Source organism: Apodemus sylvaticus, chromosome 8 (genome assembly GCF_947179515.1).
Source record: "Apodemus sylvaticus chromosome 8, mApoSyl1.1, whole genome shotgun sequence".
Taxonomy (NCBI): Eukaryota; Metazoa; Chordata; class Mammalia; order Rodentia; family Muridae; genus Apodemus; species Apodemus sylvaticus.
This window is the reverse complement of record NC_067479.1, coordinates 71,033,401-71,045,909: the sequence shown is the minus strand read 5'-3', so window position 1 is coordinate 71,045,909 and position 12,509 is coordinate 71,033,401. Positions and strand designations below refer to the sequence as shown.

At 43.3% G+C, this 12,509-nt stretch overlaps 1 protein-coding gene across 4 annotated transcripts in view; it reads left to right on the top strand.

Moving 5' to 3' along the window:
* The window catches only part of Parp4 (poly(ADP-ribose) polymerase family member 4), a 97,896-nt gene that overhangs the window by 41,400 nt on the left and 43,987 nt on the right, over positions 1 to 12,509 (top strand). For all 4 annotated transcript variants that reach the window (XR_007979281.1, XM_052191354.1, XM_052191353.1 and 1 more), the window contains exons 15-20: positions 532 to 656; positions 1,851 to 1,982; positions 4,051 to 4,137; positions 6,862 to 7,026; positions 7,627 to 7,673; positions 7,911 to 7,989. Coding sequence is in view for 3 of the 4 variants with exons in the window: in XM_052191354.1 (XP_052047314.1) it covers positions 532 to 656; positions 1,851 to 1,982; positions 4,051 to 4,137; positions 6,862 to 7,026; positions 7,627 to 7,673; positions 7,911 to 7,989 (635 nt within the window). In the remaining variant the exon portion in view is untranslated. The remainder of the gene's footprint in view (positions 1 to 531; positions 657 to 1,850; positions 1,983 to 4,050; positions 4,138 to 6,861; positions 7,027 to 7,626; positions 7,674 to 7,910; positions 7,990 to 12,509) is intronic.

The following is a 12,509-nucleotide window of genomic DNA, read 5'->3' as shown; positions in this document are numbered from 1 at the left end:
AGAGTTGAGTAGGGCTTGGTTGGTAGAGTTGAGTAGGGCTTGGTTGGGAGAGTTGAGTGTGGCTCGGTTGGTAGAGTTGAGTGTGGCTCGGTTGGTAAAGTTGAGTAGGGCTCGGTTGGTAGAGTTGAGTGGGGCTCGGTTGGTAGAGTTGAGTGGGGCTTGGTTGGTAGAGTTTGCCTGGTGTGCATAAAGTCCCAGGTTCAATCATTAACTGCTACAACAAAAGCAAAAAGACAAAAAAAAAAAAAAAAAAACAAATTCTAAAGCAGCTAAATGCGGTGGCAACACGGCTCTGATCCCAGCTCTGTGCTGCAGAGACAGACGGCTTTCCATCTGAGAGTAGATGAGGCTGGCTGCATAGAGAGACATTATCTTAAACAAAAACTTATCAAATGCTATGAGTATAATATTATCTTTCCATCTTTGTCAAAATATAACGTCTAAATAATAGAGCAAGTAGTAAGGATGATGATGATGTTGAAGACAGAGCTATGGTTGTGTTAAAGCTGACGTTGTGTTTGTCACTTGCAGATTTCCAGTTATCAGACATCAAACCCCTTACAAATGTCAAAGCTGGCCTTCAGGATGCATCTGCAAATTCCATTCCTCTTGACAGTGTGCACATCAAGGGAAGAATAATAGACTTTGTAGCCCAGGTATATACTTTTTGTGGATTTATGATACACAATTAAATGAATATAAGGCAAAAATAAGAATTTGGTTGCAGTCATATCAACTAAATGAAATACATGTCACATGTCTAAATAATGGCAGGGAAAATTTTTTTAAATTACTTTTTTAAATTTTATTTATATGTGCACGTGGTAGCTGTCTTCAGACACACCAGAAGAGGGCATCAGATCCCATACCAGATGGTTGTGAGCCACCATGTGGGTGCTGGGAATTGAACTCAGAACCTCTGGAAGAACAGTCTGTGCTCTTAACCGCTGAGCCATCTTTCCAGCCTGGGAAAATTTTTTTGTTTGTTTTGTTTTTGTTGTTGTTTTTTGGATTTTGGTTTTTTTTTTCTGAGACAGGGTTTCTCTGTATAGCCCTGGCTGTCCTGGAGCCCACTCTGTAGACCAGGCTGGCCTCGAACTCAGAAATCTGCTGTGCCTTTGCCTCCCAAGTGCTGGGATTAAAGGCATGCGCCACCACTGCCTGGCGGGAAAATTTTTTAAATTAAGTATTTAATACAAACACATGTTATTTTCCCCAAATATTCTGTCTAGAGTCGGTTGACTCCATCATAGAATTGGCATCCACAGATATAGAAGACCAATTGAATATTATTCTAAAATCTACTCATTAAAATCATTTCTCACTTACATTTTTAGCTTATCATGGATTTACTGAGACATGGCCCCATTATGGGGCTAGGAATGTCTGTATTCCAGAAGTTCCCAACCATGGAACACCTGGGAGGCAGCAAATCCTTAGCATGAGAGGCTGTTTTGACTCCTACTCTAGTCAGGCACATATAACTGCACGGAGCTGGTGCACTGGGTCCCATGACATGAACCCAGTCATGAACTGGTCGTAGAGAACATGGACCCCAGAAGCCCTGCTTGTGAATTTGGAGGACATATTGGAATGTAAGGGGTTAAACTGTCATCCGTGGTTCTCACCTGTAATCCCAGCACTTGGGAAGTGAAAGAAGGCAAGAGAATCCAGAGTTCAAGGTCAACTTCCATACAGGTTCACTTGGCCCTGTCTCTAAAAAGCAAAACAAAACAAAACAAAAATGTTAGGATTCTGAAGTGAGTATGTATAATTCTTTTTGTTAGCTGTTCTCCTAAATGTTCCATGTCATTTTGTCAATTATATGTGATTTTCCCCTCCTCTTTCAGGTCATTGTTTTTCAGACATACACAAACCAAAGCCTCGTGCCTATTGAGGCCAAATATATCTTCCCTTTGGATGACAAGGCAGCCGTGTGTGGCTTTGAGGCGTTCATCAATGGGAAGCACATCGTGGGAGAGGTGAGAGGAGGGGGAGCGTGGAATCCTCATCCAAGCAAACTGACATTGCCCGAGTACACAGCAGCCTCCACTGCAGGCCCTCCCTAGCCTGCTGCAGCCTCTCCTCAAGAGGCAAACCTCACACAGTCGGCCTCCGTCAATGGGTCCCTCTACAGTCTTCTTCACTTTTGTCCAAAGTCCTTGTTTAGGTGATTTAAACATAGAAGGTTATTTCCTTTTGTCTTTCTTTTCACAGAGTTTTGTTGTGGTTTTACTTGTGTGCGCATGTGTGCAGGCGCATCAGCCACGGCCTGTTGTGTGGACAACTTCAGGAGTCAGTTCTCTCCTTCACATGTGGATCCCTGGGATCAAATTGATGCCAGTAGGCTGATGGCCCATGCCTTTACCTGCTGAGCCATCTCACTGGCCACAAAAGAAGTTATTTCAAGTCCAAAGTTTAAGAGACAGAGGAGGGCACAGTGATGGGCCTGCTGTACTAGCACCCAGAAGGCCACGGCAAGTCAGTCTTGCTGTATAGAGAGTTATAGCCTGCCTGGGTAACACAGTTGAAAACAGGCACAGTTGATAGTTGATGAAGTGGGCATATATGTTGCATTTATATAACATACACACATACTTATATTTTTTGAAGATCAGAGTTTGTTCTGTGGCCCAGGCTGACCTTTTGAACTTACAACTGTCCTGCCCCAGCCTCTGAATGTTGGAATTAAAAACATGAGGTACCGCATCCAGCTTCATAGCTCTAATATAAGTTTACAAAATGAATCCTGCCTCTCTGAAGTGTGTTCTCTCAGGAAAAAAAAAACAAAACAAAACAAAAAAATAAACAAAAAGCCCCACCCAAAAAAGTAATAGAAGCTAGCTGTGAAGTGAGAGGTATAGAGCCCTCACTTAGCATGTGCAGGCCCCAACTCTACCCTAAAGACTAGCCTGCAGTTGCTGTTACAACCCATGACTTACTAATTTTAAAATAGACTTTCGAGATGGAGAATGGTCCAGTGGACGAAAGCATTTGTTGCTCTTGTAGAGGACCCTGGTTCAGTTCCCAGCACCCATGCGGAAGCTCACAACTGTAACTCCAGTCCAGGGGATCCAACTCCCTCTCCGGCTGGCTAGACATACACGCAGGCAAACTACTCATTCATGTAAAATAGAAGTAAATATTTTAAAAAGAAATTACAGTTTAATAAATTGGATTGGTAAAGAATAAGAGGAAGCTCATGTGATGGGACACAACTTTAATCCTTGCTCTTAGGAGGCAGGGGCAGGCAGCTCTCTGTGAATTCAAGGCCAGACTGTTATACACAGTGAGTTCCAGGTCTACCAAGGCTACATAGTAAAATCCTGTCTCAACAACAACAATAATAATGAGAAGAATCATTACTTTAAAAATAATAAATTAAAACCATTTTTGTTGTATCTAACATAAAGTTCCAAACTTTTTGTTTTCAACTGCTGACCAACATCTGGTCCTAGCATAAGGAGGATTCTCTCTAGTCAGCCTTTTCTAGTCCAGATTCTTATTTGGTAGGACACTTTGGTGATCCACTAATGTAAATTTTTGTTCATCTAGACTTAGTTTCCTGGATTTTTCTAGGCTTTAATAAATACTGCTGTCGGGCTGGAGAGATGGCTCAGCGGTTAAGAGCACTTACTGCTCTTCCAGAGGTCCTGAGTTCAATTCCCAGCAATCACATGGTGGCTTACAACCATCTGTAATGGGCATCTGATGCCCTCTTTTGGTGTGTCTGAAGACAGCAACAGTGTACTACCCACATACATGAAATAAATAAATAAATCTTAAAAAAAAAAAAAGAAAAGAATAAATACTGTGTCACTTCCTTTATTAAAGTCTGAAGTCACTCTTGCTGTAATGAGCATTTTAAAAATCTTTCCCAAAGTTGGGCATGGCACTTCGCCCCTGCCCTCTCAGCAGAGGCAGGAGGATTGTTGAAAGCTCAAGGCCGGTCTCGGGTACATGGTGAGTTCCAGACCAGTCTAGGATAGAGTGAGACCTTGCCTCAAAAAATCAAAACCAAAAAATCATCCTGATAATTGTCTTTTTCAGATAAAGGAGAAGGAAGAGGCCCGGCAGAAATACCGAGAGGCTGTCAGCCACGGCCATGGTGCTTACTTGATGGACCAGGACGCTCCGGTACAGCTTGCCACTCATCCTGTAGCCTGTGCATTATGGGAAATGATTTGCAATAGGAATCCATAATAGAAGCTAAGATCATTTACAGTACTCTGGGCTTATGAGATTTCTCATAATTGTCACACGTGATGGCATACATCATAATCTCAGCACTTGAGAGGTAGAGGCAGGCCGGGGGTAGTGGTGGTGGCACACGCCTGTAATCCCAGTACTTGGGAGGCAGAGGTAGGTGGATTTCTGAGTTTGAGGCCAGCCTGGTCTACAGAGAGGACAGCCAGGGCTACACAGAGAAACCCTGTCTCAAAAAAACCAAATCAAAAAAACCAAAAAGAGAGAGAGAGAGAGAGAGAGAGAGAGAGAGAGAGAGAGAGAGGCAGGAGAATTGCTGCAAGTGCAAGGCCCATTGTTGTTCTACATAGTGAGCTCTAGGCTGCAGAGCTTCCTAGTAAGAGCTTGTCTCAAACATACTAATGAAATCCCCTTAGGAATCCAGGAGATCAAACCAGCCACACCCATGTGCATTGTCTGAAGTCAGTGTTGTAGGAAACAGGAAGTCACCAGGCATTGGGCTGCCAGAGCTGATAAGAGAACACACACATTTGCGAGTACACAGTCTTCAGTTGTAAATTGTAATATATTTGTATCTTTCCCAGAACTAACCTCACCTATCAATAAGTCCATCTTTTACCAAGTCGTAACACAGAAAACATCCCTGTAAGGTCTTTTAGAAATCCAGTGTTTGGTTGAAGGAAGAACACACTAAAAGTTAATGCAGATATAAGGGATGACTTGCTTTAATTGTTTACATTTAGTTAGTGTGTATATGCACACACAGCACAGTATGCATGTAGAAGTCAAAGCACAACTTTCTAGAGTTGATTCTCACCTAGCTATGGGTCCAGGAAACTGAACTCAGGTCATCAGCCTGGTGGCTTGTGCCTTTACCTGCTGAGCCATTCCAGGGCTCCTATCCACACACTTAAAGGTTGGCACTATGAATTCTTTAATAATTGCCCCTTCATTGTTTTAGTGTATTTTTACAGATAGATATACTTAATATCAGAAACAATCATTTAAGGCTGGTAATATGGCTTAGCAGGTCAAAGTGCTTGTCACGTAAGCTTGATACCCTTAATTAGAGCCCCAGAACCCATGTAAAGGTAACGTGAGAAAATGGATTTCACAAGTTGTCCTCTGGCCTCCACATGCATACACAGAAGACAATGCTCACACTTACATCCACATCCACACCACAGCACACACATGCTCACATTCACACACCTCATACACATACATTATACACACACACCTCATGCCACATACACACACACCTCCTGCACACTCATGCTTCATGTACACACATATTCAGTAGGTTTAAAAACAAACAGAATATCAATAACTTAACACTTAAGCCTAAGTTAATCATTAATCACCTACTCTTCAAATCCAAATGTGCTACATTTTCATCATAGAGGTAGAATAGCCAGTGTAGTTGGAGATGTTGAGATGAACTCTGTACATAGCAGGAAAGAGATAGATCTAAATATTCTAGATACATCTAGAACTGAGCGCATAATTTACAGAATTAACACACCTTCCCAATGAGAAATCAGTCCAGCATAAGAGATAAGTAAGGAAAAACTCTTCAATAATAGTGCACAACCGGTTGTGGCTAATGCCCAAAAGGGAGCCAGCCCTGAACAGAAGCCTGCATTAGCTCATGTAGTTTCACAGAAACAGAAACTCCAAGATTTGGTTGTTTGGACAAATGGGGAGATTTGCAATAGAAAATACTGTCTTCAGGCTGTTTCTCCCAGGCAGACTAACCAGGGTTGTCCAGTTTGCCTGGCAGAATTATGTCTTCCTGATAATAAGAGGGCCAGGGGTACTGCTTTAGCTAGTACCTTCAACTTTATGGGACTTCATATTTCCTGAACAGTCTTAGCAGATGCTTTATGAGTCAATTTGTTAGTCTCAGTCTGTCCTGTATCAGTAGCTCAGGCAGCAGAGTGCTGGCACGAAGCCCTGAGCTCTGGTTAGCACCAGACAAACCAGGCGTGGATCTCAGCACTCATGGAGCAGAAGCAGGGGATCAGAAGTTCTTGGTCATCCTTGGCTGTATAGTAAGAGTGAGGCTAGGATCTCCGAGTCGCTGTGTGAAAGGAGGGAAGGAAAGATAGGAGAGGAAGAGGGGAAAGGGGAAGGAATGAAAGATGTAATTTCTCTTATTTTTCTGTCTTAGCTGCTCATTAGATTGCCAGCTTCTACAACAATTATCAATATTCCATTCAAAGAATGTTAAGCACTTTTAAAAGTACAATTTTAAATTTGCATTTAAAGGGTTTTAATGAGCAGATTAATCATAGTGCAAGCTTAGAGAATGCTGCTTTCTGGGGAGCGAGTGCCAACTGGATTAAGACCAGAGAGGCCACAGGTCCTTCCAGGAAGGGGTTACATAGAGTCACCCATGTGTCACAGTGTTTGCACCTACTGCGTGGAGTTCCTTGAGCAACTTTCTCGATGGCCAGCCTCTCCTCTGCCTCACACAGATGTCACCCTGTCCCTATTACTAGTGAATGGCTCCAGAGTTCCCCTTTACACTAGTTATGGTTTATCACCATTTTCTGGGAGAAAACTTGGCTAATTGTCATTGATCACCTTAGTAATGCAAGGAGTTAGCCAGCAGAGAGTGGACATGCTTTGGAGCAGCTGTTTGTATTGCAGGATGTTTTCACTGTAAGTGTTGGAAATTTACCCCCTCGGGCTAAAGTTCTCATCAAAATCACCTACATCACGGAACTCAGCATCCAAAGTCCTGTGGCCATCTTCTTCATCCCTGCCACTGTAGCACCCTGGCAACAGGACAAGGCGTTGAATGAGAACCTTCAGGTGGGTGTGCTTAATATAGATTTGATGGAATCCAGGTGGCACATGCCTTTAGTCCCAGCACTTGGGAGGTTGAGGTAGGCAGATCTCTGTGAGTTCAAGGCCGAACTGGACTATATAGTGAGTTCCAGGACATCCAGGACACCATAGTAAAATTCTGTCCCAAAAAGCCAAAAATAAAATAAAGGGGAGGGTGCTGGAGAGATGGCTCAGATATTAAGAGCACTTGCTCTTACAGAGGACCCAGCACCCTCTAACTCCAGCTCAGGAAGATTCAGTGCCCACTTCTGGCCTGCTCAGGGCCTGCACACATGCACCTATACACACATACATGCATGCAAAATATTCATACACATAAAAGTAAAAAAAAAAATCTTTAGTAAAAGAAAAGTAAAGAAATCTTTATGCTAATTATCAGAGGTGTCCCTAACATTAGTTGAATTTCAGAAACTAATGTCATCTCCTGGCCCAATGCTATGTGTCTCACTGCATGGAAACAAGACTGCCTGTCTTGATGCTGTCAGCTGTGCCTGGTTGAGATCACCATAGTACCCTAAGGCTTAGTGAAAATTATATTATTCACATACACTTTTCTTTTAACAGGATACAGTGGAGACAATTCGTATAAAGGAAATTGGAGCAGAGCAAAGGTTAGTACCTAAAATATAAATCCTGAATTAACTCCTCCAGTGGGCATTGGCTTTATAGCTTAAATTTTCATTTGCAATTGTTAGAAATGCTGGCAATAGTTCAGTGCTAGAATGCTTACTTGTATGCATGGACCTCTGGCTTCGATTCTCAGGGCTGCAAAAAAGGAAGATTATTTGAAACAGCTGCAAGTGGAGATTTAAGACCTTGTACTAATATGGCCTCTTCATTGTTGGTAGCTTTTCCCTGGCTGTGTCCATTGAGATGCCCTACATGATTGAATTCGTTTCCAGTGACACACATGAGCTGAGACAGAAGGTCAGTGAATGCTTTGCTCTCTGGAGAGCTCTTAGCTACCCCTTGATTTTATTGTAACAAATATATATGCACATGGTAGAAAGGTGAGCGAATGTGTAATGCCAACCAGCTTCAGCAAGCAGCAGTCAAGGTCCCTTGCTGCTCCACAGCTCAGAGTCTGTCTGTCACTTTGGACCTTTGAGCTGTTTCTCTGCTGTTGTCCCTGGGTTTTAAATAATCATTTCCACCACTGTTTTGTCTTGATTCGCCTGTTCCATGTAGGGATGGATGTAGCTCAATTGTGTAGTGTTTGTCCAGTGTGTCCGAAGCCCTGGCTTTACTCCTCATTGGGAGAAGAGGAGGTTGCCCTTTGCCAACCTGTTTTGATAGGAGTATGTAAAAAATGTTCAATTAAGCCAATGAAAAGACTTATTTTGGTACTGGAGAGATGGCTCAGTGGTTAATAGCACTGACTGTTCTTCCAGAAGTGCTGAGTTTAATTCCCAGCAACCACCTGGTGGCTCACAACCATTCATAATGGGATTTGAGGCCCTTTTCTGGTGTGTCTGAAAACAGCTACAGTGTATACTGACGTACATAAAATAAATAAATACATCTTTAAAAATAAAAAGAAAAGACTTATTTTTATTTTCATGTGATGGGTGTTTGCCTCCATGCATGTAGGTGCACCACCTGTGTGTCTGGTGCCCGTTCTGGCCCAAAGATAGCATCAGATCCCCTAGAACTGGATTTACAGATCACTGGGAGCCTCCACCCTCCACGTGGGTGCTGGAAACCAAGCCCAGGCCCTCTGCAAGAGTGGCAACCGCTCTTAACAACTGAGCCATCTTTCCAACACTGATGCTTTGATTTTTAACCTCTATATGGTATTCACTTTAAAAAGTTAGGGTTTCGTTGCTGTGAAGAGACACCAAGACCAAGGCAACTCTTTTAAGGGACAACATTTAATTGGGACTGGCTTACAGGTTCAGAGATTCAGTCCATTATCATCAAAGCAGGAGCATGACAGCAGCTAGGCAGGCATGGTGCTGGAGGAGCTGAGAATTCTACATCTTGTTCTGAAGACTATCTTGTAAGCAGCTAGGAGGAGGGTCTCAAAGCCCACCCATACAGTGACATACTTCCTCCAACAAGGCCACACCTAATAGTGCCACTCCCTGGGCCAACCACATTTAAACCCTTACACCTGGGGATAGAACCTTGAACTTGATATGTACCCAAGGCTAGGGCTGGAGAGATGAGCGGTTAAGAGCACTGACTGCTCTTCCAGAGGTCCCGAGTTCAATTCCCAGCAACCACGTGGTGTTTCAAACCACCTGCAATGGGATCTGGTGCCCTCTTCTGGTGTGTCTGAAGATAGCAACAATGTACTCACATAAAATAAATAAATGATTTTTTAAAATTCCATTCAGATATATACCCCAGGGCTAACCTTGAACTCCTAAGCCTCCTGCCTCTGCTTCCCAATGTTTTATCTTGTTTCCCATGTCCTGTCTCCTGAGTTTCTCTCCCCACACTGGCTTTTTCTGTTTGTTCATAGCACATTTTATATGTTTTCCCCCAAATGTCAGAAGTGTGGGTGGATCTTTGTATTCATCCTTCAGATTAAGATGCAAGAATACTATCAGTTGGGACCAGGGCGCTTGCGGAAGATGAATGCTTAGATGTTGACTTACCTTTTTCTCCCCTAAATGAAGCAACCCTGTACTCTAGGCTTCGTCAGCCTAGAGCTTTCAAGTCTGGGCTCTATTTGGCAGAGTCTCTTCAGTAATTAAGTGTAGTTTCAAGGTGCTCTTGTAGAACCTCCTTTTGGGGAGACCCCCCACTCCATTCTTGGGATAGCGTACACCCAAGGAAACACGAGAGACCAACTTGATGCAAATGCATGAGGTAGTTTATTATCAGAGCTCTGAATCGACACGTATCTCACACAGGAGACAGAGGAGTCGACCCTGAGGCTCAAAAGTTAGGGGTTTATATAGGAAAAGTCAGGGCTGTCAGGCAGGTTTGGTGCGGTTACACATGATTTGCTGATTCAAACATTGGCGGGGGATTCTGGCGCACAGGATAGGTTTTATTGGCTTACATGCAGATCGGGCCATCAGCAATGTAGGAGGGTGGTTTATTTTTGTTAGCAGGAAGGTCATTTTAAACTGCATCCAAGGACAGGAGACAGGAGACTCCAGTCCAGATAGTGTCTGACCCATAGGAGTTTTCCCCGGCATGCCCCTTATCTTTTATGGCTGGTCTGTTTGTGGAATGGCTCAACCACAACCTTGCTTCAAGCTTGTCCAGCGTGCCCCGGCTCTAGTCTGCATCTTGCCTCAACTATGGATTCTGAAAAGTCCCAACTCCCTTCACTCTTCCTCCCTGTTAAGATGAACCAGAGTCTGGAATGGGTGGAGTCTGCAGGATCCTGTTCCGGCTGTGAGTGAGGTGGTGGTGGAGCAGATTTTAGCTTTACAGCTCTTTGAGACGATACTCAATGAATCAGCTCTTGGACAGTCTTCAATGAAAGAGTTTATGCGCATACACTTCATTTGGGGTGAACAAAGGCTGTATGTGAACCTTGGAGCATGGAAGTTTTCTGGGCGATTGTAAATCACTGGCTGGAGTTCGAATTCCAAGAATCCCAGGTAGTTGGGCAGGATCTTATCCTAAAAGAAGAAGCTATAGGATTGCCAAGGACTGTGTGATCTTCATGTAGGTGTTAGTCTCCCTAGATAAGTCAGAGAAGGGGATGCCTGCAGGAAAAGGGAGTCCTCCATTTTGTGTTGAGCTCAGAGGAGCTATCCAACATGGCAGACTTCAACCTTAAGTAGCAGGGCTTCCCAACAATAACCTCCGACCTTGATTAGGGGAGATGAGGCATAGCTGGCACTCACTGCTTGGTCTTCCTGGGTTGGGAGGCTCCTGGGACCTGAGCACTTGGCACACGATTACCTTGTTTTCTTGTCATTTGTGCCTCCAGGCTGTGAACCTTCCTTCCCCTGCTCTTCAGCACTAATGAGCACACTGCTGTCTGCCTCACTTGGGTAGCAGTCGTTGGCTTAGTGTCCTACAACTTCACAATTATTCATCCTCCTAAGACATTAACAGCTTTCCGCACTGCTGCTCCCAGTCTGCTTGTGGCCTCATGATTCTCTGTCATTTGTGAGATCTTAGTTTTCCTCTCGGGAGTGGAAGTCAGTGCGTGGGTTTAATTGTTTCCTTGCGGGCTCCCTTCCTCACAAACAAAAATCCCACAACTCCCTGGCTAAAAATATCAAGCCATTTTTATTCTCAGGTTGATGTGGCTTGGTTGGGACAAGATGGTCCAAGACCAGCTGCTCACACAGAGTTGCTGGCCTGTGTGAGTTTGTATGGCCACTGTGTGCTTGGATAGCCCAGGGACATTGATGTAAGAAGAAGTTTAGTTTCTTTAAAAACGAAGAAATATTATAAGAGTAGGTTTTTGTTTTAATCCCAGTTGTGTGATAGGGGGCTGCTTCAGACTGTCCACAGCAGCTGGTTATGATTTGCTTCCTGCTCTAGCAGGAGCATGTTTTTGCCAGCTGCAGATAGTTTCTGAGATTATGTGATATTTGGAATTCTGGGACTTTTCAGAGGGGATATAAATGCTAGGGCCCTGAGTGGTCTGCGTTGTTGGTTGTAGCTTATTGGTTGTAGGTCATTGGTTGTAGGCCATTGGTTGTAGGTTATTGGTTGTTGTTGGTTGTCGCTTATTGGTTGTAGCTTATTGGTTGTAGGTCATTGGTTGTAGGTCATTGGTTGTAGGTTATTGGTTGTTAGTTGTAGCTTATTGATTGTAGCTTATTGGTTATAGGTCATTGGTTGTAGGCCATTGGTTGTAGGTTATTGGTTGTAGGTTATTGATTGCAGGTTATTGGTTGCCATTGGTCTCACTTGATAAAAAAAAAAAAAATAAGAAATTAGATATCCTGAAAGCAAAGAGAAAACTTGCATCAAGGAACTCAATCCCCCTAGTCATCAGGAAGTAGTCAACAATAATACTACCCCCTTTCCTACTCTGACTTTATTTGGAAATTTCTTTCCCTCTATCCTGCTTTTTTTCCTACCTAAAAATGTCTCCTACCTAAAGCCTGGCTACATATTCCTGACATGGTTGGAGAGTCCCTGGAAGCAGTAAGTCAGGGCAGCCCTATGGCATGTTGTTCTGTCTCCTGCTTTTCCCTGTAGTGTTGATCAAAGGAAGTCACATGGTCAACCCCAATGGTGAAGTCATAGATGCCGTTCCCAAGTGAGGCATGCTCCTTAAGACCCTGCAAAAGGGTTAGTGTCCTGGAGCACAGAGCCTTGTGGTCACTTTACAGTGTTGTCATCATTATTTTAAATTACATCTTCAAAAGCCACTTTATATTTATGAATACATACCTTAAAAACAAAGTGTAATCCCAAGGCATCTCATAGATGTTAGGTTTTTATTATTTATAGGTTCTGCTTATATAGTGTGCTTTCTGCTGTATCCAGATAAACATACAGATCTATAATCTATAATC